The 27295-nt window shown below is 38.6% G+C and overlaps 2 protein-coding genes across 2 annotated transcripts; both read left to right on the forward strand.

The window, feature by feature from the left end:
- Positions 1-7599: 7599 nt before the first annotated feature.
- Positions 7600-14130, forward strand: LOC308078459 (guanine nucleotide-binding protein subunit alpha-14-like). The gene is made up of 7 exons (XM_080419631.1): positions 7600-7841; positions 8377-8561; positions 9131-9285; positions 9897-10025; positions 10368-10503; positions 12271-12424; positions 13581-14130. Exons 1-7 carry the CDS (start codon positions 7724-7726, stop codon positions 13769-13771), a joined length of 1068 nt encoding a protein of 355 aa, XP_080275757.1. The 5' UTR covers positions 7600-7723; the 3' UTR covers positions 13772-14130.
- Positions 14131-15549: 1419 nt separating this feature from the next.
- LOC308078458 (guanine nucleotide-binding protein subunit alpha-14-like) lies at positions 15550-25182 on the forward strand. Its single transcript, XM_080419630.1, has 7 exons — positions 15550-15934; positions 18840-19024; positions 19908-20062; positions 20967-21095; positions 22235-22367; positions 22793-22946; positions 24417-25182. The coding sequence occupies exons 1-7, from the start codon at positions 15814-15816 to the stop codon at positions 24605-24607; spliced, it is 1068 nt and encodes a 355-aa protein (XP_080275756.1). The 5' UTR covers positions 15550-15813; the 3' UTR covers positions 24608-25182.
- The last annotated feature ends 2113 nt before the right edge of the window (positions 25183-27295 follow it).

A 27295-nucleotide genomic window follows, 5' to 3' on the forward strand; every position in this document is an offset into this window, starting at 1 on the left:
TGGACTCAATTATTTTCCGAATTTTAACATTGGCTCAGATTGATTTTACTTTGGGGGAAAAGAGACGGACGGGGCCAAACAAAAAAGTAGAGCTCTGTCAATATTTCTGTTCTCTGGATTTTTCTTGTTTCCACTCTTCCACTCAGTGAGATAGACTTGCTTTAATGTATGCATAATTAAATCATTTATATATTGAATCCGTTATTGCAGAAATGTGTTTTTATTTTTTATACCTTAAAAAAAAAGAAGTTCTGTTTTAGAAGCTGTTGGATGGAAGGTATAGGGGTGGGGTTGTTTTCAGGGTTACCGGTCCTGTGTACAATATCCAAAAGTTTGTAATCTGATGATTGAATGATTTTTATGGATGCTGACTTCACCAAGCGGAAGGTACGGTGGTCGGACATGGCAGCAGTGTTGATTTTCACAGCAAATTTTGATCTATTTTTAGTCGTATTCTTTTGAATAAAATTACATTTAGTTTTAGTCATATTTTAGTCATCTGAAATGTTTTAGTTTTTGTCTAGTTTTAGTCGACTAAATATCATAAGATTATAGTCGACTGAATCTACAGTTGATTTAGTCGACTAAAATGTATGTAGGCGGTGCCTTGATGACGTCGTAATGACTGATTTTACACTTGGGTGCATGCTGAAAATAGCAGATCTACAAGCTCACAACGCGTCGCGCTGCGACGCGTTGTGAGCTTGTAGATCTGCTATTTTCAGAGAGCAACACCCGAGCACAACCGAACATAAAAGGACTTGTCTTTTAGTTCTACTGGATCTCTTCTCCACTACATTTTAGTCTAGTTTTTATTTGTTGACGAAATTGTCAATATATTTAGTCTTAGTTTTAGTCGTCATAGCCTAGTTTTTATTGAGTTTTTATGTAGTTTTCGTCAGTGAAAAAAGGTAGTCGACCAACATTTTTAGTCATAGTTGTAGTCGATGAAATCAACACATTGCATGGCAGTGAGAAAGTACATTCATTGGTTGTCTTTACCCGATTGGCAGGAATTGAAGGAAGGCTTGGCGACAAAAGAGTGATGCAGAGTTAGGCTGTATGTAGGTGTGTAATCTGTCACACACTGACTCACACTTAACAACCAGATCACTGACAACTGGACACCCTGCAAAAGGTGTCTAAGTGTCTTATCGTCAATGAAGACATTTTTATTTCTAACAAAAATAGGAACATTTGGGATTTTTAAAGGGATAGTTCACCCCCTAAATTACTTTTTTTTCCTATCGATTACACACCCCATGGAGAGTTGAATTCATGGAGATTTGTTTGTATTTGTCGCAAGTGTCAACTTTGAGTCTCCTACCGGAGACGTTAGCATCTTTCCTGCGGTCATCAAATTATTGGCTTAACCCATTAAGACCTGGAACTGTGTCATTTTTAGATTTGAGCTAAAAAAGCATTATTTTACACTTTGGGCTATTCAAAAATAGCAGATATACAAGCTCATAGCGCGGCACCGAGTGCCGCGCTACGAGCTTGTAGATCTGCTATTTTTGAAAAATCGTGAAAATGTGTGCAAATCTTTGAATATATATTTTTTTAAAGCGAACATTTTTAACTCAAATCGTTGCTTCTGGGGGGTCCCTGGAACTAAATATTTTGATGGGGGTCCGCGGCCAAATACATATCATTTTGGGGGTCCTTGACATGAAAAAGATTGAGCACCACTGATATAGAAACATACGTTTTTCAGAAAACTGTTGAGATTTAGGAGACGTGTAGAATCGGCTTCAGGTCTCAATGGGTTAAGGAATGCGACAAAAACTAAAAGAATCTCATATATTCAAGGCTTCATGGGGTGTGTAATTGATAGAAAATAAGTCATTTTTTTGGGTGAACCAACTCCTTAAAGCAAAAGAGCTATGAGATTTATCAGGCGAATCAGAATATGCCGGGGGGTGCTACAATAGTCACCTATAGTCAAAACTAGAAAAACGGCAACATTCATGTCATTGTGTCGTCCCACGTTTGCTTGTTTATCTGAACCTGGATGTGTGTGAGCACCACCTAGTACTTAAATCTGTATTATCTGGTATCCTATCCGAACTATACAATCCTAACTATAAAAACTGTCAGTCCGTCCTCATACATTTTCCTCAGTGGGTTGACTTCAATTCATCCCAAGTTTTTGCACACGACCCTTGACCGTTGGTCACATGCTTGTTGTGGTCCCATAGCCCGGGACGGGTGGTGGGCGCTCGAGGCTTTAACCCATAAAGACCCGGGAAAGTCATTTTAAGATTTCTTGGGCTATTCAAAAATAGCAGATATACAAGCGTGGCTACAAGCTTGTAGATCTGCAATTTTTTTTAAATGTTTGCAAATCTTTTAATATGTATTTTCCAAAGGGAATTTTTTTTACTAAAATCTTTGCTTCTGGGGGTCCCTATTACAAAATATTTTGACACGGGGTCCGTGGGATAAACATAAGAACGCCAGCAGAGAGAACGGGCAGGCTCAACGGCGTGCGGGTATGAACTAGTTCAATGGTTTCCCAAAGTTTGTAGATTTGAGACCCCAAAGAGAAATTGTATGTCTTCCCTGCAACCCAAACCAAGTAAAAAAATAGCCGATCTACAAGCTCACAACGCATCACGATTACAACACGTTGTGAACTTGTAGATCTGCTATTTTCACAACTAGATTGTTTTTGTTCTAATTTATGAAATCCATTGAATTTTTTTCAAATAATTTTGAAAAATGTTTAAACTAGTTATGTATTTATGAAACAGTGTGATTATGGATTAAGGTATATTTACTCGCGGGCCATTAAAATGGGTCTGTGTGACACAAAAATTGCTCCCGAGCCACTGTTTGGGAAACACAGGAGTATAGTGTGACAAACAATTTGTATCAAACCGGTTTGAAGGCTTTCATACCAGCTTAACCCTACAGGAAGTCCAAGAGTGGCATGAACACCCCCCCCCCCCTCCCACAGTAATATCTGTAGTACCTACTGCAAGTCTTAAGTCAATAAAGTCTGTCTGTGCCAGTCTATGGTCTGTGCCAGCTTTCACTAAACGTGTGTTGGTGTATATATTTGGTGGAATGGCTGATTGTGTTTTGGAAAACAAATTCCCACAATTTATACACAGCAAATGGGGATCATTGTTAAGTTCTTTAGTCAACTCTGCAGTTTTTTAAATGTGCTCTGTAAATAAAATAAGAATAGTTTCTTTATCATCTCCATATGCATCAAATTATAGAAGGCAGTGTTGACGGGTGCTATTGACTCACCCGCCTAAAAGTGATCCCATATAATGTAATACTGACTGTAATAGGACATGACCATCCAGTTGCAATAGGAGACATTCTTGTACGGTGTTAAAATGTCCCTGTAACCTGATAGCCAAGTGGTTAGGACATAAACCACATGGGAACAATGCTCTGATCAACCAGTCCCCGGTTTGATCCTCAGGTAGCCGAAACATTATGTTGAATGACATCGCCCTACTCTCCACGTTTCCTGTCTCTCTCCACTGTTGCAGTTGATAGAGGCAAAAAAATACCCCAAGATGATCCTCCTGCTATCAGTAGCCTTATCAAGAAAATATAGCCTATTTTATTCATTGCTTCTGTATTTGGGCCCTCTTGATATCTCTCCTCTCCGTATCTCTATAATAATAATAAACCTTATTTATATAGCACCTTTCATGACATGAATGCAGCTCAAATTGCTTTTACAGAGCAAAACGATATATAATAAAAAAGAAAAAAGCAGAAGTGCTTTACAGAAAAGCAGTGATACTTTTAACAATAAAGCAAAAAGAAGAGCAAAAGCAAAAACATCATTAAAACCATTTAAAATAATGGCATTAAAATAATGGCCAAAATCAAAAGGCAGTGAATCAAGCAAAACGGTGAAGACATGAACAGATTTTGAAAAAAATCTACTAAAAGCAAGAGTGAAGAAGTAAGTCTTGAGCTGTGCTTTAAAGCTATCTACAGAGGCTGCCTGTCTTAGGTGTACTGGGAGTTTATTCCAAGCCGTCGGCCCGTAGAAGAAGAATGCTGCTTTACCGTGTTTTTAATGACATTTCAGGCATTTCTTGGAGCAGGTCAGCACTAGAAGACCTGAGGGGGCGGTTTGGAGCGTATCTAGGCAGGAGGTCATAGAGGTAGTAAGGTGCCAGACCATTGAGAGCTTTATAAACAAGTAAAATAATTTTTAAATCAATCCTAAGTACAACCGGGAGCCAATGTAGTGATGCTAAAACTGGAGTAATATGTTCTCTCTTCTTAGTTTTAGTTAAAACTGGCTGCCGCAATTTGAACGAGTTTTCTTTGGCAGGCCAGAGAAAAGTGCATATAAAGGCAAAAAATACCCCAAAAAATTAGTAAATCTTTAAATATATATATTTTTAAAGCGAACATTCGTAAAAATATTTTGGACCCCCCCCCCCCAGAAGCAAAGATTTGAGTTACAAATGTTCGCTTTAAAATCAAATATATTCAAAGATTTGCACAAACTTTCACTTTTTTTTTTTTTTTTTTTGCAGATCTACAAGCTCATAGTGCGGCACCGGCACTATGAGCTTGTAGATCTGCTATTTTTGAATAGCCAAAGAAATAATAAAAAATTACGGATGTGTCCCCGAATTGAATGGTTTAACCCAGTGAGCTGCAATGGACTTGCCCATGATGATTATGCAACGTACTGCACGTTTTATCAAGCTGATGTGGATCAGATAGTGGGGAAAAAAAGTACAAGGTATTTACTGTAATGACTCCACACTTCCCTGATAAATGATAAACTATTGACCTCTAACAGACCTTTGGAAAGTATGTCTGCTGTTATGCAGGCAGCCTTCCTCACTTAAAAATAAATAAAAATAATGTTAAAGGTAGGGTAAGTGATTTACTTTGGTTAAAATAAGTGTTAAATAGCTCTATATTCTGATAGTACTCATTGCTATAGAGTGTTTGTTCAGTAACAGGAGTCTCCCATGTCTCTCCAGCTCTTTATTAAAGCTCTCTCCTGATTGGCTTAAATTTTGTCACCTACCTGAAAATGTACTATATTCTGTTTACTAAAGAGCTGGAGAGACCCCTGTGACTGAACAAACGCTCTGTAGCAATGATTACTATCAGAATATAGTACTTAAACGGTAACCTTTTATTTTATTTTTTTATCCTACGATTTTGCAAGCCTTTTTTCACCCAGTGCCAATTGTCTAAGTGATCCTGGGCGCTACACTCCCCCTGCCAGCCTAGGGAGCCCAGAGCCCAGCTCATGCCCCCTTCAATGCATGAGAGCGAACTGGCCTTCTTATCACCTGACAGGGGGGACGCTCCCCGGTGGGACGTTCCCCGGTAGGACGTAGCACGTGGAAGGAACACGTTATTCCAAACAGTTCCCTTCCATCAGGCGCCCCGGCTGACCAGGGGGTGTCGGTATAGAGACCAGGATGACTGCATGTTTTGGTGAGGGTACCTACCCTAGGAGACACGGGGAGAACATGCAAACTCCACACAGAAAGGCCCTTTCACCAACCCCACCTTAGGCACTGATGACGACGAGGAGAAGACACGCCCTCAGTGCCCACAGCGTCCCTGGCGGGAATCGAACCCAGGACCTTCTAGCTGTGAGGCGACAGCGCTACCGATTGTGCCACCGTGCCCCCTAACGGTAAACATTTTAACCCAAAAAAATAATATATATATATATCACTTATCCTACCTTTTAAATTGTCAATATAATCTTTGCATTTTGCCACTTATTTGGGGGCCCAGTTGCAATATCCTCACGGCCCACCAAGTGGGCCCCAGACCGCAGGTTGAGGATCACTGTTTTTTTTTTTGTAAGGGTTTTACAGTCAAAATGGTGCCATAAACTATAATTAATTCAGGAACAATCTTTGATTGGATTAGCCTAAGTAAGTCACTCTCTGGATTAGTGTGTTTGACAAGGAGCTGGCACTTTGACAAACGGTTCAGTAATGTCCCCATATATACTCCTCTTCTATACAGTAAGCACTACATCATCATCATGGTCCTGCAAATTGAATCATGAAGGCCCCCCCCCCAACCACTGAAAAGAAGAATCTTGTGCCTAATGACCTCTTGCCTATTTAATTAGCCTGGCCCTATCTTTCTCTCAGTGCTGAAATGAATGAATACAGGCTTGAGGTAATAATAAATGTTCTTGGCACTAATGTTTTAATATCCATTAACGCTGTGTTGTGTGTGTGTGTATGCTATTGTATTTTAACCCATTAAGACCGGGAAAGCATCTGTGTGTCATTTTTTTCCAAAAATAGCTCAAACTTTCTCATGTCAAGGACCCCCAAAATGATATATATTTGGCAGCGGACCCCCATCTGAAAATAATTTGTTCCAGGGACCCCCAGAAGAAAAGATTTAAATGAAAAAATATTTTCTTTAAAATAAAATATATATATTCAAAGATTTGCACCAAATTATCACGTTTAAAAAAAGAATGCAGATCTACAAGCTCGAGTGCCATGCTATGAGCTTGTATATCTGCTATTTTTGAATAGCCAAAGTATAAGATACTGGTTAAAGTGGTTACACAGGTAAGTTCCAGGTCTTCATGGGTTAAAGTAATTGCAGTCTGAGTGTTATTGTTAGCTCGACTCAATACATTGTCAGCATTATTAATTTTTTTACATTCATTCTGCTGTTGTTGCCAAGAGAGCGCCTGGATGAATTCCTTCCATATCCATTTGATCAGAGACCGCACGGCGACAAGCTCTGGTGCGTGCACGTTCGTGCACGCTGCATACTGCAAGTACAGTGCATACAGTGGTGGAAAAAATAACTCCATATTTTGCTTTACTTGAGAAAAAGTATCAATACTGCAATGTAGAAATACTCTGTTACAAGTAAAAGTCCGGAAATCAAAAATTTACTTGAGCAAAAGTACAAAGGTATTGGCATCAAAATGTACCAAAAGTAAAAGTACTCATTATCCAGAATGTCCCATTTCAAGTTTTCAAAATGTGTAAAAATCTTTTGAAAATAGCCAATCTACAAGCTCACAATGCGTCGCGATGCAACGCATTGTGAGCTTGTAGATCGGCTATTTTCAAATTGTCGAAATGTATACAAAGCTGAAGTGGTTTTGTAATAATAATCAGAATCTACAAAGTAACTAGAAACTAAAGTGTTAAAAATAATTTAGTGGAGTAAAAGTACAATATTTGGATCCGATATGTAGTGGAGTAGAAGTAAAAGTACTGGAAATTGGAAATTCTTAAGTAAAAGTACAAATACCTGAAAAAGTACAGTACTTAGTTACTTTCCACCAATGAGTACATGGGTATCACACATTTACTGCACACTCATGAACCTGCCTATACATCTAAAACCTCTCATGAATCAGCAGTTTTTTATTTGACACACGCTGCTGCAGCATGTCAAGAAAGCGGGTTTCAAACCCGTTTTGGGAAAGTCACCATTGACCTCCCTATAGGTTTAAGTGACCTTTGCTGCCATGCCATAGATTATGCATGCATTACTGTAGTGTGGCCCTGCAGCCAAAGCAGGTGACACATGCACAGAGAGGAATGTGAAATGCACCTGGACGGGTTCTGTTTGAGACCGGAGGAGGACTGTCCCTGCATGTTCCCTCAGAAGAAAGAAAACATTAGAGCCGAGGCCGTCTATATGCAGTCATTGGTCTGACAGGTCATCTATCTGGCAGCACTGTTAGCGTTGCTCTGAACTCGGGTCAGCCATGGATCTGTGCTGCATGAATGATCAGGAACGAGAGAGTCACAGAATACACAGTCAAATCGAGAGACAACTTCATCATGATAGGCACGCCACTCGAGAACTGAAGTTGCTTCTTTTAGGTGAGTCTAACCTGAATTCATTCAACAACGATCGCTCCTACACTTTGCAGTGGTGGAAGAAGTACTCAGATATTGTACTTACAGTAAGGGTAGGGTGAGTGATATTTTTTTTTGTTTTGTTAAAAAGGTTAAAGTACTATATTCTGATAGTAATTATTGCTACAGAGCGTTTGTTCAGTCACAGGGGTCTCTCCAGCTCAGTAAACAGAATATTAGTACATTTTCAGGTAGGTGACAACATTTAAGCCAATCAGGAGAGAGCACTGAAAATGCATTTTCTGTTTAATAAAGAGCTGGAGAGACATGGGAGACTCCTTTTACTGAACAAACACTCTATAGCAATGAGTACTATCAGCATATAGAGCTATTTAACACTTATTTCAACCAAAGTAAATCACACTTACCCTGCCTTTTAGAGAGCAGTTTTTCTACACGCTCAGGTGAGTTTCAGTGATGTTTAGAGGGTCTTTAAGTAAGATATCTGAGTACCATTTGTCCACCACTGCTTATTTTCCCAATTTTCCCATGCATGCAGGGACCGGTGAGAGTGGGAAGAGCACGTTCATCAAACAGATGCGTATCCTCCATGGTTCGGGGTACACTGACGCAGACAGGAAAGGCTTCGCCAAGGTGGTGCATCAAAACATCGTCAATATGATTAAAGCATTAATCGATGCTATGGAGGGTCTTCACATCGACTACATGGACAAAGAGAACATCGTAAGACACTGAACCCTATATCTAAATATAAATGAGCCCACACGTGCTTTTTTGACATGTCAGTCTACTATTATTATCAGTGGTGGAAAGTAGCTAAGTACATTTACTTAAGTACTGTACTTATAAGTACAATTTTGAGGTACTTTTACTTTACTGGAGTATTTCCAATTTTCAGTACTTGTACTCCACTACATCTCAGAGGCAAATGTACTTTTACTCCACTATAATTATTTGAAAACTTTAGTTACTTTGTCGATTTTGATTATTATTACAAAACATACATTAACCAGTTCAGCCCCATATACATTTCGGCTATTTGAAAATAGCCGATCTACAAGCTCACAATGCGTCGCGATGCGACGCATTGTGAGCTTGTAGATGTGCTATTTTCAAGAGATTTGTATACATTAGAAAACTTGTACTTTCTACTTTTGGTACTTTAAGTACATTTTGATACCAATACTTTTTTTGAATTCCGTGACTTTTACTTGTAGTATTTCTACATTGCAGAATTGATGCTTTTTAAGTAAAAGATGTGAGTACTTTTTCCTCCACTGTATATATTTCAGAGCTATGCAGAGACGCTAAAAGGGGTGGAGGAAGTGCAGGTGACCTTTCTGGAACCGCCGCAGGTGGACGCAATCAGACGGGTGTGGAACGACCAGGGGATTCAAACGTGTTACGACCGCAGAAGGGAATTCCAGTTGTCTGATTCAGCCAAATAGTAAGACTATTCATACATCTCAAATATAACCATGTGCATGAACTCACAGCGTGTTCATCTGGCAAACAATTTTTTAAATAAGATTAACCACCAATTTCTCATTTTTTTTAACCCATTAAGATTGGGAAAGCATTTAGATTTTTTACCACTTAAACCATACAAGCTCATAGCGCTGCCATTTTTTTTATATTGTTAAATTTTTTGCAAATCTTTGAATATATATAATTTTTTAAAGCGAACATTTTAAACTCAAATCTTTGCTTCTGGGCGATTCTACAAATGTCTTCTTAAACCATAACAGTTTTTTTTAAAAACTTATGTTGCCATTTACCAGTGGTTCTTAAACTTTTTCATGTCAAGGACCTCCCAAAATGATAGGGGTTATATATATAACCCCTTTTGGGGTTCCTGTTGGAATGTACAGTAAATAGCAACATACATTTTTTGTAATTTTTGAATAAATGTTTGGAGTTTTTCAGAAAACTTGGGTCAGGATTTAGAAGGCGTTTTTAAAATCGGCCTCCGGTCTAAATGGGTTTATGGGTTATACCATAACAAATGTGTGATTGTGCTGGTATTAAACTTGCTCTTTTTTGTTCTTAACCTTTCAGCTTCTTCAGTGCCTTGGACAGAATCACGTCCGCATTCTACCTTCCCACCCAGCAGGACGTCCTGAGAGTTCGAGTTCCCACCACAAGCGTCCACGAGTACACCTTTAACATGGATGTCGTCGTCTTTCGGTAAGCGGCGTCTCTATTCCAATCATTTTTTCCACCTACCCTTTGTTTATGTTCCAAATTATCAACAACAACAAAAAAGGTCGAGCATCTACACGAACACAATTGGCCCGTGTTCGGGGCAGGGAAAACCGGGCGGGGAAGTAAATTTAAAATGTAAAATTCCAGACTATTACTTGTAACAGAGTATTTCTACATAGCAGTATCGTATTGATACTTTTACTTAAGTAAAAACAGTGAGTACTTTCTCCACCATTGCACAGTGACCCCTTTCAAAAAAACAACACAGAACATGATGCTGGTGTGTTGGTTCATCCATGTGTTCATGTTGTTGGTTCGGTGCAGGATGGTGGATGTGGGTGGTCAGCGCGGTGAGAGAAGAAAGTGGATCAACTGCTTTGCGAACATCACCACCATCATCTTCCTGGTGGCCATCAGCGAGTACGACCAGCTCCTTTCTGAGGCTGAGGCTCGTGAGATCGTAAGTGAAGGTCACAACATCTCTTTGACTTGATATAGGTTTCCGTCGATGTGTCACATCATCACACTAGGTCTCAAAAAACACAAGTTGAATTTTATGTCTTTTGTGAGTGGCAAATGTTTCACAACACCCATTCCATGAATTTCACCCCCGGAAAGCCTTTTATAAACATATTTTCTATTGAAAGTGGAGTGGGGCGTCTTTCCCGCGAAAATGACGTCATCCGGCCGGAAAACGGAAATGCACCGGTTTCCTGTTTGTCCCGGAACTACCGTGCTAGTAACAAAAAGGAATTTCACGCTGTTTTTAAGACATTATAGGATTTGAAGATGGAAAAACAACAGCAAAAGAAAACAAAGCTCACGGTACCTAAAGCTCCACTGGTTAAGTAAGAGAAACGATCTGCAGATAGTATAAAACAACAAAAACGCTTCCGCCTTCCGGTGAAAACAAATGGAATTCTGGGAAATGCAGAAATCCGTTATTTTGGGACTTACACAGTACCCCTTTAAGTACAATGTTATTGGTATTTGTACTTTACTTGAGTGTTTCCAATTTCCAATACTTTTACTTCTACTCCACTACATCTCGGATCCAAATATTGTACTTTTACTCCACTACATTTATTTGAAAACTTTAGTTACTAGTTACTTTGTAGATTTCGATTATTATCACAAAACATACATTAACCACTTCAGCCCTTTATACATTTCGACCATTTGAAAATAGCTGATCTACAAGCTCAAGCTTGTAGATCTGCTATTTTCAAAAGATTTTTGTACATTTGAAAACTTGAAATAGGACATTCCGCCTAATGAGTACTTTTACTTTTGGCACGTTAAGTACATTTTGATGCCAATACTTTTGTACTTTTACTCAAATACATTTTGAATTCCGGACTTTTACTTGCAACAGAGTATTTCTATATTGCAGTATTGATACTTTTGCTTAAGTAAAACATTTGAGTACTTTTTCCACCACTGACTGCAGTTGCAGTTAATATTTATCTTTTAATTTATTGCTGAACTTTTATTGATTCAAATTACAAGTTAACCTACATTTTTTTTAGGTTACCTGATTATTATTTTATACTTTGCCTATTCAAAAATAGCAGATCTACAAGCTCATAGCACGGCACAAGCTTGTAGATCTGCAATTTTTTGAAAAATCGTGAAGATTTGGTGCAAATCTTTGAATATATATATATATATATATATATATTTTTTTTTTTTGTAAGTAAACATTTTTAACTAAAATCTTTGTGTCTTCTAAATCCTAAAGGTCCTTACACACCGGGGCGATTTTTTCGAGCGAATAATACGCTTTTTTTAAAAACCTTATAAAGTCAATGCAAGCGTACATGGCGCGAAAAAGCGGAAAAACGAAGCGAAAAAGCGTCTTTTAATTATTCGGAACGAGTCCGAATTTTGCGTATATTCGCCACATTCGCCGGTGTGTAAGGACCTTAACAGTTTTTCTTTTTTGAAAAAACATATGTTGCTATAATATCAGTGGTTCTCAGACTTTCTCATGTCAAGGACCACCCAAAATGATATGTATTTGTCTGCGGACCCCCATCTCAAAATATTTTGTTCCAGTGACCCCCAGAAACAAAGATTTGTGTTAACAATGTGTATATATTCAAAGATTTGCACACATTTTCACAATATATATATAGTTTTTTAAATAGCCAAAGCAATCTCAAAATGATACAGATACGTTCACGGTCTTAATAGATAATAGAGATCTTCAACTCTCTCTTAACAGAATCGAATGAAGGAGAGCAAAGCCTTGTTCCAGGTCATCGTCAACAACAAGATTTTCCATGATTCCTCCTTCATCCTCTTCCTCAACAAAACAGACTTGCTGGAAGAGAAGATCCCGAAGTCCCACTTGGCAGACTACTTTCCAGAATTTACTGGTAAAACACACACACTATGCTTTGTATTAGGGATACAAATTATCGATTAATTAATTAGTTGATAACCTTGTCGATTGATTAATTGCTGCGTTTTTTTTAGGACCAGAAGGAAAATTCTCGTCCAAAACCGAAAATGAGAGCAGAAACATAATTGCCTTGATGTATATAACATTAACGAGCATCAGCTGGACCATTTGTTTTTATTAATTGACAATAGATACATTTAATCGAGTAAATTCTTATCGGCAATGAATCGATAATAGATTAATTGTTAACATCCCTACTTTGTATGTGTAAACACAGTATTTTTAACCACTTGAACCCCAGCATCCATATGGTGGGGGGGATCATTTGCCAAAAATAGCAGATCTTGGCGAAGAGATTTGGTTTAGACGGGGGAAAAGCGGTACCAAGAGAGTGTAAGTGGTTCATTTGATTTGGTCCATTACTTCAAGACCCTGTAAACAGGAAATGCCTTGTTTGGGCATTTCCTGCTGAGAGCATTTATTTTTGGGAGGCGATAATCACCTCACCTGTGTGTACACGCTCAGGTGAGTTTCAGTGATGTCATCAAAATCACTGATGGCAGAAGACTGGTGTAGTTAGGAATTATGCCATGGTACACCAAAGGTATACCAGTCTTCTGATGCTATACCCTAGAGTGCACCGCCATCTTTAGGCCAGTGTGTCATGCTATACCCTAGAGTGCATCGCCATCTTCTGGCTAAAATAATCATTTCACTGCCTTCAGTGGACACCCCCCCCCCCCCCCCCCCACAGCCTTACAAAACGACAAATATTTTTCATGAGTTGGGTGGTTTATAACATATTATTCTGTGGTCTGACAAAATGTGAATACATAATACTGCTTATATGCCTACTTCCTGTTTATAGGCCTACTTCCTGTTTACAGGGTCTTTCAGTGGTTTCCCAGTGTGTAGCGTATTAACCCATTAAGACCCGGAACGCATCTGTGTAACCACTTTAACCATTATTTTTATACTTTGGCTATTCAAAAATAGCAGATCTACAAGCTCGTAGCGCGGCACCGAGTGCCTCGCTATGAACTTTGTAGATCACACGGATACTTTCCCGGTCTTAATGGGTTCACTGTGATTAAACGTATTATCGTCTGATTCCCGTTCATTTCACACAGGACCCGCGAGAAACGCCGACGCCGCAAAGAAGTTCATCTTGAGAATGTTCGAGGACCTCCACGACGGACACCCCAAAGACCTTTACAAACACTACACCTGTGCCACGGACACTGAGAACATTCGCCTCGTCTTCAACGACGTCAAACGCGCCATCTTGAAAGAGAACTATGCCAATTTCAACCTTGTATAAGTGCTTTGTAAACGACGGACATCTGCTTGTATATATAGGCTATTACAGTGTTTTACGGGTCGTTGTTTGTTTTAACTTAATGACTTCCTGCTTTACGTGTATTGTTGCCTGAGGCTTGTTTCTGGGGAGAAACCAAAGCAGGTTATGATGGGTAGCAGTGTCAGGTTTGAGATTCCAGTCAATACAGTACGTGCTCCATAGACACAGTTAACCAGTGGTGGAGAAAGTACTCAAGTTGTTTACTTAAGTAAAAGTATCAATACTGCAATGTGGAAATGCTCTGTTGCAAATAAAAGTCCGGAATTCAAAATGTTTCTCGAGTAAAAGTACAAAAGTATTGGCATAAAAATGTACTTAAAGTACCAAAAGTAAAAGTACTCATTATGTAGAATGTCCCACTTCACAAAAAAATTGCAGAAAATAGCCGATCTACAAGCTCACAATGCGTTGCATCGCGATACATTTTGAGCTTGTAGATCGGCTGTTTTCAAATGGCCGAAATGTATATACTGTAGGGCTGAAGTGGTTTATGTGTCTATTGTAATAATAATTAGGTAATATCAGTGGTTCTCAAACTTTCTCATGTCAAGGACCCCCAAAATGATATGTATTTGGATATTTTAAATATTTAGTTCCAGGGACCCCCAGAATCAAAGATTTGAATTAAAAATGTTCTCTTTAAAAAATATATATATATTCAAAGATTTGCACAAATGTTCACGTTTTTTCAAAATAGCAGATCTACAAGCTCATGCAAGCTATGAGCTTGTAGATCTGCTATTTTTGAATGGCCAAAGTATAAGATAATGGTGGTTAAAGTGGTTACACAGATTCCAGGTTTTCCAGGTCTTCATGGGTTAAAGTAATTGCAGTCTGAGTGTTATTGTTCACTCGACTCTTGTCAGCATTATTTATTTTTTTACATTCATTCTGCTGTTGTTGCCAAGAGAGCGCCTGGATGAATTCCTTCCATATCCATTTGATCAGAGACCGCACGGCGACAAGCTCTGGTGCGTGCACGTTCGTGCACGCTGCATACTGCAAGTACAGTGCATTCAGTGGTGGAAAAAGTACTCAATATTGCTTTACTTAAGTAAAAGTATCAATACTGCAATCAATGTAGAAATACTCTGTTACAAGTAAAAGTCCGGAATAAAACATTTACTTTAGTAAATGTACAAAAGTATTGGCATCAAGATGTACTTAAAGTACCAAAAGTAGAAGGTACTCCTTGTGCAGAATGTCCCATTTCAAGTTTTCAAATGGGTAAAAACCTTTTGAAAATAGCCGATCTACAAGCTCTACAATGCGTCGCATCGCGACACATTGTGAGCTTGTAGATCTGCTGTTTTCAAATTGCCGAAATGTATATAAAGCTGAAGTGGTTAATGTAGGCTATGTAATAATAATCAAAATCTACAAAGTAACTAGTAACTAAAGTTTTCAAATAATTGTAGTGGAGTAAAAGTACAATATTTGCCTCTGAGGTGTAGTGGAGTAGAAGTAAAAGTATTGAAAATTGGAAATGATCCAGTAAAGTAAAAGTACCTCAAAATTGTGCTTAAGTACAGTACTTAGTTACTCTCCACCCCTGAGTACATAGGTATATAAAACCTCACATGAATCAGCGTTTTTACGCTGCTGCAGCGTGTCAAGAAAGCGGGTTTCAAACCCGTCTTGTGAAAGTCACCATTGACCTCCCTGCAGGGTTAACATAAAGTGGCCAGGCCTGCTTACCATGCCCATAGATACTGCATGCATTACTGTAGTGTGGGCCTGCAGCCAAAGCAGCAGGTGACACATGCACAGAGAAAGGAATGTGAAATGCACCTGGACGGGTTCTATGAGGAAGGATGACTGCTCAAAGCTGCCAATCCACCTGTTCCTGTTTGGGACATGAGGAGGACTGTCCCTTGCATGGTCCCCGCCACGGAGGAAGAAGAAGAAAACATTAGAGCCGAGGCCGTCTTATATCCATTCATTGGTCTGACAGGTCATCTATCTGGCAGCACTGTTAGCGTTGGGTCTGAACTCGTCCGGCCATGGATCTGTGCTGCATGTCTAGTGACGAACGAGAGAGACACAGAATACACCTGGAAATAGAGAGACAACTTCGTCGCGATAAAAGGAGCTTAACTAAAGAATTGAAGTTGCTCCTTTTAGGTGAGTCTAACCGGAATTAATTCAACAATGATTGCTCCTACACCTTTGATTGATCGCAACTCCGATATGAAGTGTAGATTTCCTTTGTTGACGGGCTGAATTACTAGAATAAATTGGATTTCCAGCAGGATTCCGATTTTTTTGGGCCACACAGAAATAGGCCTCTGACACTGTCAAGTTTTGTCCAGTGGTGGAAAAAGTACTCATTTTTTTTTACTTAAGTTAAAGTATCAATACGGCAATGCAAAAGTACTCTGTTACAAGTAAAAGGTCGGAATTCAGAATTCACTTGAGTAAAATTACAAAGCTGTTGGTATCAAAATGTACTTAAAGTACCAAAAGTAGAAAGTACTCATTATGCACAATGTCTGCAAATGTATAAAATGTAAAAAAAACAAAAAAACAAAGTAACTTGTAACTAAGGTTTTCAAATAATTGTAGTGGAGTAAAAGTACAATATTTGCCTCTGAGATTAGTGGAGTAGAAGTAAAAGTATTGGAAATTGGAAATACTTAAGGTAAAAATACCTCAAAATTGTACTAAAGTACGGTACTTGAGTAAATGTACTCAGTTACTTTCCACCACTGGTTTTGGCTGTTAAAGACCATTGTCAAATGTTAAACAACATAATTACAGTCATTTTAAAAACAGTGTTATTAGATGAATGGCATTTAAAAGGCCTTTCACGGTTCTCTCTAATGATTACTTTAATGAATTATCATTGTTGACCTGTGTGTCACCACAAGACAAGTCGCTGCATTCTTCACATACTTGATAAAGACTTGCAAAACCTGCTGCCACATGTAGCCTGTTGGTTTAAAGGCTGTCCACAGTCCATGCACTATAAATCACTGTCTATAACTATACATCAACTATAAATAATTGTTTTAAATATATATAACTCAAGTGGATCATGGAAGAGAACAGTATAGTGCTTGGTATAGTGCCCTTTAATCCCCCCAGTTCATCCAAAAAACAGTGGTGTAAACTAGAGTAACTAAGTACATTTACTTAAGTACTGTACTTAAGTACCCTTTAGAGGATTTTTTTTACTTTACTGAAGTATTTCCCATTTTCAATACTTTTACTTCTACTCCACTACATCTCAGAGGCTCTCAAATATTGTACTTTTACTCCACTACAATTATTTGACAGCTTTAGTTACTAGTTACTTTGCACATTTAGATTATTATCACAAAACATACATTAACCACTTCAGCCCTATATATATATTTCGGCCATTTGAAAGTAGCCGATCTACAAGCTCACAATACGTCGCGATGCGATGCATTGTGAGCTTGTAGATCCGCTATTTTCAAAAGATTTCTTATACATTTTGAACTTGTGAAATGGGATATTCTGCACAGTGAGTACTTACTCATACCTTTGGTACTTTAAGTACATTTTGATTTTAATACCTTACTTTTACTTGTAACAAAGGATTTCAACATTGCAGTATTGATACTTTTACTTGAGTAAAAATGTTTAGTACTTTTTCCACCACTGTCCAAAACTACACTGCACGTCATGCTTCTGTCTGTCTGGGCATTTATACATCTAGACACAATCTTCTGATCTGTCAGCATGTCGGGTGAATTGAAGTAAGATTTCTTTGTATGAAGATGTAAACACAGACAAAACGTGGGCACCCGTGTATCCACACACTTCAAGAGCTTGCAAATATACATCTAAACAATAAAACCGTCACGTATGAATACAGTGTTTTAGTCGCATAATTTGATTACCGGCGGAAAGATGCTAATGTATCCGGTAGGAGACACAAAGTAGACTCTTTGTGTCTCCTACCGGAAATACACTGGTCATCAAATTATTGGCTTAGGAATGCGACTAAAAATAAGAATAAATTATAATAATTATAATAAAATTCAAGGCTTCATGGGGTGTGTAATTGATAGAAAATAAGTCATTTTTTGGGTGAACTACTCGGTGAAGTAAGTGATATTTGTTAAACAGCTCTATATTCTGATTTCAACCTTTGCTATTGTGTTTGTTCAATAACAGGGTTCTCCCTGTCTCTCCAGCTCTTTAGTAAACACACAATACATTTTCAGTTTGGGATACCCATTTCATCCAATCAGGAGAGAGAACCCGTAAACGTGTGAAATTGGAAGTGATGACACTAAGAAAAGAAAAATACCAAATTGAAACTGGAACACTTATCAAATTGAAGCTGATAAATGGGTACTTTCTCCTGATTTGATGAAATTAGCAACCCACCCACTATTTCTTCTTGGGAGTACGCACATTTACGACCAACCCTGGCTATCATGGCAGACATGGGGTGGGAACCCACTGAGGTACGGTGGAGTGTGTGCACGTGGTACGTCTGTGGAATAAAATACTGGGGCTGAATTCCAATAGAATTAGAATACAAGCTCACTTGTCAATTTCGTCAACAAAAAGAAACTAGACTTACATGTCAGGGATGTAATTTTATGTTTGGTTGTGCTCGGGTATCGTGCTCTGAAAATAGCAGATCTACAAGCTCACAACGCGTCGCAGCGCGACGCGTTGTGAGCTTGTAGATCTGCTATTTTCAGCAGCCAAGTGTAAAATCAGCCACTACGACGCCATCAAGGCACCGACAAAATACATTATAGTCGACTAAATCAACTGTAGATTTAGTCGACTATAATCTTATGATATTTACTCGACTAAAACTACGACGACAACTAAAACATTTCAGGTGACTACAATATGACTAAAACGAAATGGAAATTTGCTGTCAAAATCAACACTGCTGAGAGAGACCATGTTTAACCTGCAGCTGATTGACGTTCAGATCATTTTCAGTTGCATGTCACAGATGCCCTATTTATTTCTGCAGTTTGGCTTTGATCTCATTGGTCTATATTTTTTTCCCCAATTTTCCCCACGCATGCAGGGACCGGTGAGAGTGGGAAGAGCACGTTCATCAAACAGATGCGTATCCTCCATGGCTCTGGGTACACCGAAGCAGACAGGAGAGGCTTCATCAAGCTGGTGCATCAAAACGTCATCCTGGCCATCCAAGCACTAATGGAGGCTATGAAGGACCTTCACATCGACTACGTAGACAAAGAGAACATCGTAAGACACTGAACCCTATATCTAAATACAAATGAACCCACGTGCTATTTTGACATGTCAGTGAGTCTGTTGTTATCAGTGGTGGAAAGTAACTAAGTGCATTTACTTTACTTTACTTTTACTTTACTGGAGTGTTTCCAAATTGTCAGTACTTGTACTCCACTACATCTCAGAGGCAAATATTGTACTTTTACTCCACTGCAATTATTTGAAAACTTTAGTTACTAGTTACTTTGTAGATTTTGATAATTATTACAAACATACATTAACCACTTCAACCCTATACATTTCTATTTTTCTATCAATATTGAAATATTGTTATTTGGTGTTCCAACATCATGATTAAAGCAGAACTTCGGACATTTTCAGCCTTATCTTCGTATGATTGGTCCTTACTAATGCTCATTATAAGAAAGATAATGGCTACTCACCATTATCTTCTTATCTTATCTTATCTTATCGTTTAGAAACCTGCCTACCAATGACATCATCGATGGGGATTCCAAGCTAATAGACAGCTACAGCATTTCTCTTCCTGGAAAGTTTGAAATGTCCAAACCTGCCTATACAGATGATGTCACTGGTAGACAGGTTTCTGAGCTGTCCACAGCCCTCGACACAGACTGAGTTGACTGTAATGCAGTGTTCATTTTGACGGCAAATTTTGTTTTAGTTTTAGTCTAGTTTTAGTCGACTAAATATCATACGATTTTAGTCTACTAAATCTACTGTTTTAGTAGACTACTGTTGGTACTATTACTCGAGTACATTTTTGAATTCCGTGACGTTTACTTGTAACTTGGAGTATCAATACATTGCAGTATTGATGCTATTACTTAAGTAAAAGATGTGAGTACTTTTCCCACCACTGTATATATTTCAGAGCTATGCAGAGACGCTAAAACGGGTGGAGGAAGTGAAGGTGACCGTTCTGGAACCGCTGCAGGTGGATGCGATCAGACGGGTGTGGAACGACCAGGGGATTCAAAAGTGTTACGACCGCAGAAGGGAATTCCAGTTGTCTGATTCAGCCAAATAGTAAGACTATTCATACATCTCAAATCTAACCATTTGCATGAACTCACAGTGTGTTCATCTGGCAAACACATTTTTTTAATATATAAAATTAACCACCAATTTTTCTTTTTTTTTTAAATGATGCGATATGTTGTGAGCTTAAAGATATGCTTCTTCTTTCTCTTTTTTTTTTGTCGTTCGACAAAGTATGTAGTCATTACAGTAATTCAGCTGTTTTCTAAAGCACTGTACTGATATGACATTTAACCCATTAAGACCTGGAACGCATCTGTGTCATTTCAGATTTCGTTGGGCAATTCAAAAATAGCAGATATACAAGCTCATAGCGCGGCACCGAGTTTGTAGATCTTTTTAGATTTGAAAATTTGTGCAAATCTTTGAATATATATATATATATTTAAAAGCAAACATTTGTAACTCAAATCTTTGCTTCTGGGGATTCTACAAATGTCTTCTAAATCTCTAACAGTTTTTTATGTTGCTATGATATCAGTGGTTCTCAAAACCTTTTCATGTTAAGGACCACCCAAGATTAACCGCGGACCCTCATCTCAAAATATTTTGTTCCAGGGATCCCCAGAAGCAAAGATTTGAGTTAAAAATGTTTGCTTTAAAAACATATATATTCAAAGATTTGCACACATTTTCCCAAGTTTTTTTTTCTTCAGATCTACAAGCTCATAGCGCTATGAGCTTGTAGATCTGCTATTTTTTGAATAGCCAAAGAAATCTAAAAATGACACAGATGCGTTCCCGGTCTTAATGGGTTAAACACTTTTTTGATTTAGATGAGCAGTTTAGAAGTAAAATGGTTTTGATGGCGCTCCCCTTTAAACCATAACAAATGTGGCATTGTGCTATCAGCCAGGTATTAAACCTGCTCTTTTTGTTCTTAACTTCTCAGCTACTTGAGTGACTTGGACAGAATCACGTCCGCATTCTACCTTCCCACCTTGCAGGACGTCCTGAGAGTTAGGACTGCTACGTCAGGCATCATAGAGTACACCTTTGACATGAATGTAGTCACCTTTCGGTAAGTGGCTTCTCCATAGAGTACAGAGGTCCTGACGTCACTCGTTCATCCCCTGGGTCGCGGAAGTAATTTCTCTATGGAGAATAACATTGGGTCATCTTAGAATCGTTTCATATAAGAATTGTGGTCCAAAAATAAACAAACTGTCTCGGCGATATTGTCAGGGAGGAGTATCTCTGTATCGTTTATGATAGTCAGTCACTCAATTTTGATACAGTCTGTTTCTGGCAAAAATGTAACTAATTCGGCGGAAGTAACATTAGCGTTTTCTCACCGTCAGTTGATGGTTCATATGCATAAGAGTCAAACCGCCGTGATCATTTGTTTATTTTTGGAACACAGTTCTTATTTGATGTGATATTAAACATGTCTATGAGAATTAAGAATGGGGGAAAAAACGCGACCCAGGTAGGATGCGTAAATTACGTCAGACTTCGGTGCTCTATTCCAATAATTTTTTCACCTACCCTTCGTTTATGTTCCAAATTATCTTAAAAATGGGCTTGGCTGAGCTTGGGACAATGTGACGTACGCAACACAGCCATAGCTAATAAAATTAACAATGCATTTCGTCTAGATTTAGGTATGCAAATGTAGATCTGCTATACACAATTTTGTCAACAAATAAAAACTAGACTAAAATGTTAGTGAGGGACTAGTGGAGAAGAGATCCATGCAGTAGAACTAAAAGACAAGTCATTTCATGTTTGGTTGCGCTCGGGTGTCGCGCTCTGAAAATAGCAGATCTACAAGCTCACAACGCGTTGTGGGCTTGTAGATCTGCTATTTTCAGCATGCAACCAAGTGTAAAAACGGCCATTACGACGCCATCAAGGCACCGCCAAAATACATTTTAGTCGACTAAATCAACTGTAGATTTAGTCGACTAAAATCGTATGGTATTTAGTCGACTAAATCTTATGGTATTTAGTCGAATAAAACTAGACTAACAGTAGAACATTTCAGATGACTAAAATATGACTAAAACTAAATGGGATTTTAGTCAAAATCAACACTGGTTTGTTCATCCATTTGTTCATGTTGTTGATGGGTTAGGGTATGGGTTAGGGTTAGGGCAGAACATGATGCTGGTGTGTGTGTTGGTTCATCCATGTGTTCATGTTGTTGGTTCGGTGCAGGATGGTGGATGTGGGTGGTCAGCGCGGTCAGAGGAAAAAGTGGATCCACAGCTTTGAGAACGTCACCACCATCATCTTCCTGGTGGCCATCAGCGAGTATGACCAGGTCCTGGCCGAGGCTAGTGAGAGCGTCGTAAGTGAAGGTCACAACGTCTCTTTGACTCGATATAGGTTTCCATCGATGTGTCGCATGACTGCAGTCAGTGGTGGAAAGTAACTAAGTACATTTACTTAAGTACTGTACTTAAGTACAATTTTACTTGAGTATTTCCAATTTCTAAAAGCGAACAATTGTAAAAAAAATAAGGTTTAGTTCCAGGGACCTCCCCAGAAGCAAAGATTTGAGTTACAAATGTTTGCTTAAAAGAAATATATATATTCAAAGATTTGCAAACATTTTCACGATTTTTCAAAAATGGCAGATCTACAAGCTCGTGCCGCACTATGAGCTTGCGGATCTGCTATTTTTGAATAGCCATATAAATCTAAAAATGACACACGTGCTGCGTTGCCGGTCTTAATGGGTTAAGTAAGATCTTCACTCTCTTTCTTCAACAGAATCGAATGGAGGAGAGCAAAGCCTTGTTCAAGACCATCATCAGCAGCCCATGGTTCCAGACGTCCTCCCTCATCCTCTTCCTCAACAAAACAGACTTGCTGGAAGAGAAGATCACAAAGTCCCACTTGGCTGACTACTTTCCAGCATTTACTGGTAAAACACACACTATGCTTTGTATTAGGGATGCAAATTATCGATTAATTCATTAATTGATAGTCGATAACCTTGTCGATCGATTAATTGATTAATTGCGGCTTTTTTAGGACCAAAAGATCAGAGCAGAAACATAATTGCCTTGATGTATATAACATTAACGAGCATCAGCTGGAAAATCATTTTTTTAATAATTGAAAATCGATACATTTAATTGGGTAAATTCTTAATGTCAATTAATCAATTAAAGATGAATCGATAGCAGATCTACAAGCTCATAATGCTCACAAAGCTCACAATGCGTCGCGATGCGACGCATTGTGAGCTTGTAGATCTGCTATTTTCAAAAGATTTTTATGCATTTTGAAAACTTTGTGAAATGGGACATTCTGCATAATGAGTACTTTCTACTTTTGGTACTTTAGGTACATTTTGATACCAATACTTTTGTACCTTTACTCAAGTACATTTTGTATTCCGGACTTTTACTCGTAATAGAGTATTTCTACATTGCAGTATTGATATGTTGTACTTTTTCCACCACTGGAAATCACCATCTCTATTTAGCTCATCAGCTGAAGTTGGCTGGATGAATCAACGTGTCAGTCAGGCTCCTTGTATTCCCAGGGAAACGGAGATAACACTCTTGTATAATAACAACATTACACTCAAGGGTGTGCCATTTATTGGCACTGTTCAGTGATGCTTTTCGGAACTTGGCGCGAGCGCCTCATTCCTGACTGCATCACTGTCACTTTTTGAACATTTTATTGGAGGATAAACCCCTTGAGATGCATCATCTCGTCCTCCAGGGGGTCCTCAGGCACTACGCACAAACAATGACAAGAAACAATCACATAAAATACCAGTAAGTCATACCAGTAATGACGGTGAAACATGCCGTCATATTTCTTAACCCTTTAAGACCGGGAACGCATCTGTGTCATTTTAGATGTCTTCAGCTATTCAAAAATAGCAGATAAGCTATGAGCTTGTAGATCTGCAATTTTTTGAAAAATCGTGAACATTTGTGCAAATCTTTGAATGTATATTTTTTCAAAGTGAACAGTTGTAACTCAAATCTTTGCTTCATGGGATTCTACAAATGTCTTCTAAATGTTGCTATAATATCAGTGGTTCTCAAACTTTTTTCATGTCAAAGACCCCCAAAATTATATGTATTTGGCCGCGGACCCCCATCTCAAAATATGTTGTTCCAGGGACCCCCCAGAAGCAAATATTTGAGTAAAAATATTTTCCCCAAAAAATACTATTTTTCGAAAGTAGCATATCTTCAAGCTCATAGCGCGGCACTCGGTGCCGCACTATGAGCTTGTAGATCTGCTATTTTTGACTAGCCCAAATACATTTTCCAATGACACATGCGACACATGCGTTCCCAGTCTTAATGGGTTCACTGAAAACACTGTGATTAAACGTATTATTGTCTGATTCCGTTCATTCACACAGGACCGCCGAGAGACGCCGAGGCCGCAAAGAAGTTCATCTTGAAAATGTACGAGGACCACCACGCTGGACACCCCAAAGACCTTTACAGACACTATACCTGTGCCACGGACACTGAGAACATTCGCGTTGTCTTCAAAGACGTCAAACACGCCATCTTAAAAGAGAACTTTGACAATTTCAACCTCGTATAAGTGATTTGCAACGACGTCTGCTTGTATATACAGTATAGGCTATTACAGTGTTTTACGGGTCGTTGTTTGTTTTAACTTAATGACTTCCTGCTTTACGTTTATTGTTGCCTGAGGCTTGTTTCTGGGGGAAAACCAAAGCAGGTTATGATAGGTAGCAGTGTCAGGTTTGAGATTCCAGTCAATACAATACGTGCTCCTCTTACCTTATCTACATTTTCTACATGCTGGAAAACAAACTACCTAAATGACATTAATTTGCATACATTCTTTCATAAATCTCTTCCTGTTAGGGACAGTTATGGAGTAAGTTCCCTTATGGGTTTGTTGTTGTGTGACAAACAGCTTATATCAGCACATCAGTGTCAAACTGCTGAGACATGCCGTGCTGGAGAATGTGATCCACCTCGTATTTCTGAAGAGGAAGTGAAAATGATACGTTTACAGTTTAACATTCTTCCAGTTTGTGTGGTAATTATTTATGCAAGAACCGAGCAGCACATTAAGCAATTAACTGTTTCTCCTTTTTGATTGTCTTCCTTTCCCCACCACCTCCACAATAAATTAATGTTACTTGACGTAATCCTGTCTGTATGAGCAACAATGAAACTATAAATCGTGCATAAATCAGTGGTGTAAAGTAACTAAGTACATTTACCCAAGTACTGTACTTAAGTCAAATGTTGAGGTATCGTTTACTTTAGTGGAGTATTGCCAATTTTCAATACTTTTACTTTTACTACTCCACTACATCTCTGATGGAAATATTGTACTTTTACTCCACTACAATTATTTGAAAACTTTAGTTATTAGCTTTGCAGATATAAATGATTATATTACAAAACAAACATTAACCACTTTAGCCCTATTTTAAATAGCCGATCTACAAGCTCACAACGCGTCACATCGCGACGCGTCGTGAGCTTGTAAATCTGCTATTTTCAAACATTGTTGTACTTTTACTTTTGGTACTTTAAGTAGGCCTATATTTTGATGCCACTACTTTTGTACTTATACTCAAGTAACATTTTGAACACAGACCTTTTACTAGTAACAGAGTATTTCTACATTGCAGTATTGATTACTCAAGTAAAACATGTGAGTACCTTTTCTACCACTGGCAAACATATGTGATCTGTAATCATTTTATTGTGTTTAAATGCTAATTTTATAGGGGTCCTTGCAGGGGTTCGAGGGAGTCCCCAGCTAAATGTTTGAAAGTTAGGAACCAAATGGACCTTTACGGAACTGTGACTGAGTGTTTACGATTGGAACCAAATAGACCCGTAATGGATTTGGTGTCATTTGTACACTCTCAGAGTTAAATTAACTCTGAGGATTTTATAGTGTAGATTGGGGTCCCAGAGATTAGAAATATATCGGCCTATATTCAAACGGGGGTGATTCTAAAAAGGTTTAGAATCACTGAACAAAACCAGCTCACAACGCCCCGCAACGCTAGGCGTTGTGAGCTTGTAGATCGGCTATTTTCACAACATGTATCTGTGGAACCGAGTCAAACTAAATGTTACGCCTCAACTCCTACAATTCCAAGTGCTTGTCAGGGTGGTGGGGGGGGGGGGTCCCGGGTGGGGGGGGGGGTCCCCAGTTCAAATATATGATCATTTTGGGGGGTCACAGCCTGAAAAGGTTGAGAACCACAACCACTGAACTGAAGCACTTTATTATACATGACAGATTAATAAGACCGTAGACTGCAGGATTAGGTGTCGCCATGCATGCAGGATGAATGATTGTGTTGCTGTGGTAAAGAAAGACCTTTGTACCAAACTCTCTGTGTGTGTGTGTGTGTGTGTGTGTGTGTGTGTGTGTGTGTGTGTGTGTGTGTGTGTGTGTGTGTGTGTGTGTGAGAAAGTGAAGTGTGATACACTGATACTTTTGTCCAACAGGGCGGACTTAGGTAAGTGAGAACAACAAATGCTGCTCTGGATTTATTTCACCCCTTTTGGACACTCGTCTCTAATCATCTCTAAAAGAATGCATAATGTCAGAACATGACAATTATGTTTGCTCTGTTGTAGTTGTGGAAAAAAGTACTACATTTTTTTTTACTTGAGTAAAGTATCAATACTGTGATACTGTGTGGGTGAAGTTGTTGCTTTTAGTGTAGCCTCATATGCCTCATTGCCTTCTATTGAAGGGGTTCCCAAACCTTTTCAGCATGACACTAAATGCACAAATTAAATGTTTTATGAATTAATAACTCTTAAGCCATAGCTGTAAAAACAAAACAAAGTGGAAATAGCCTACAAGCTCACAATGTTTCTCATGGTGAGGCGTTGTGAATTTGTAGATCTACTATTTTCACTATTTCTTAAACGTTTTAAATGGATTATTTTTCTATAATTCTTTTGTAAATGTTAGATTTTTTAAATTGTATTTCTGAGATTAAAAATAATAATCTTTTGACATGTATTTTTACGTAGAAAAGGGGAGCATTTACTCGTGACCCATAAAATGGTTTTGTGACCAAAAATGGGTCCCGACCCACCGTTTGGGAAACACTCGTCTAGCCGACAGCGTGACGTCAGATGTGCGTGTGGGTGCGGTCGGGGAACATTTCCATGGTAACAGCGATCTCCACCAATCAGTGACATGATCGCTTCCACCTGTTAAACGCTCAGGATTGTGGGTAGTGTAGTACATCTTCCATGGCATCGCGAATAAAAA

Source organism: Gymnoscopelus braueri, assembly GCF_963280865.1.
Source record: "Gymnoscopelus braueri genome assembly, chromosome: 22".
Lineage (NCBI taxonomy): Eukaryota > Metazoa > Chordata > Actinopteri > Myctophiformes > Myctophidae > Gymnoscopelus > Gymnoscopelus braueri.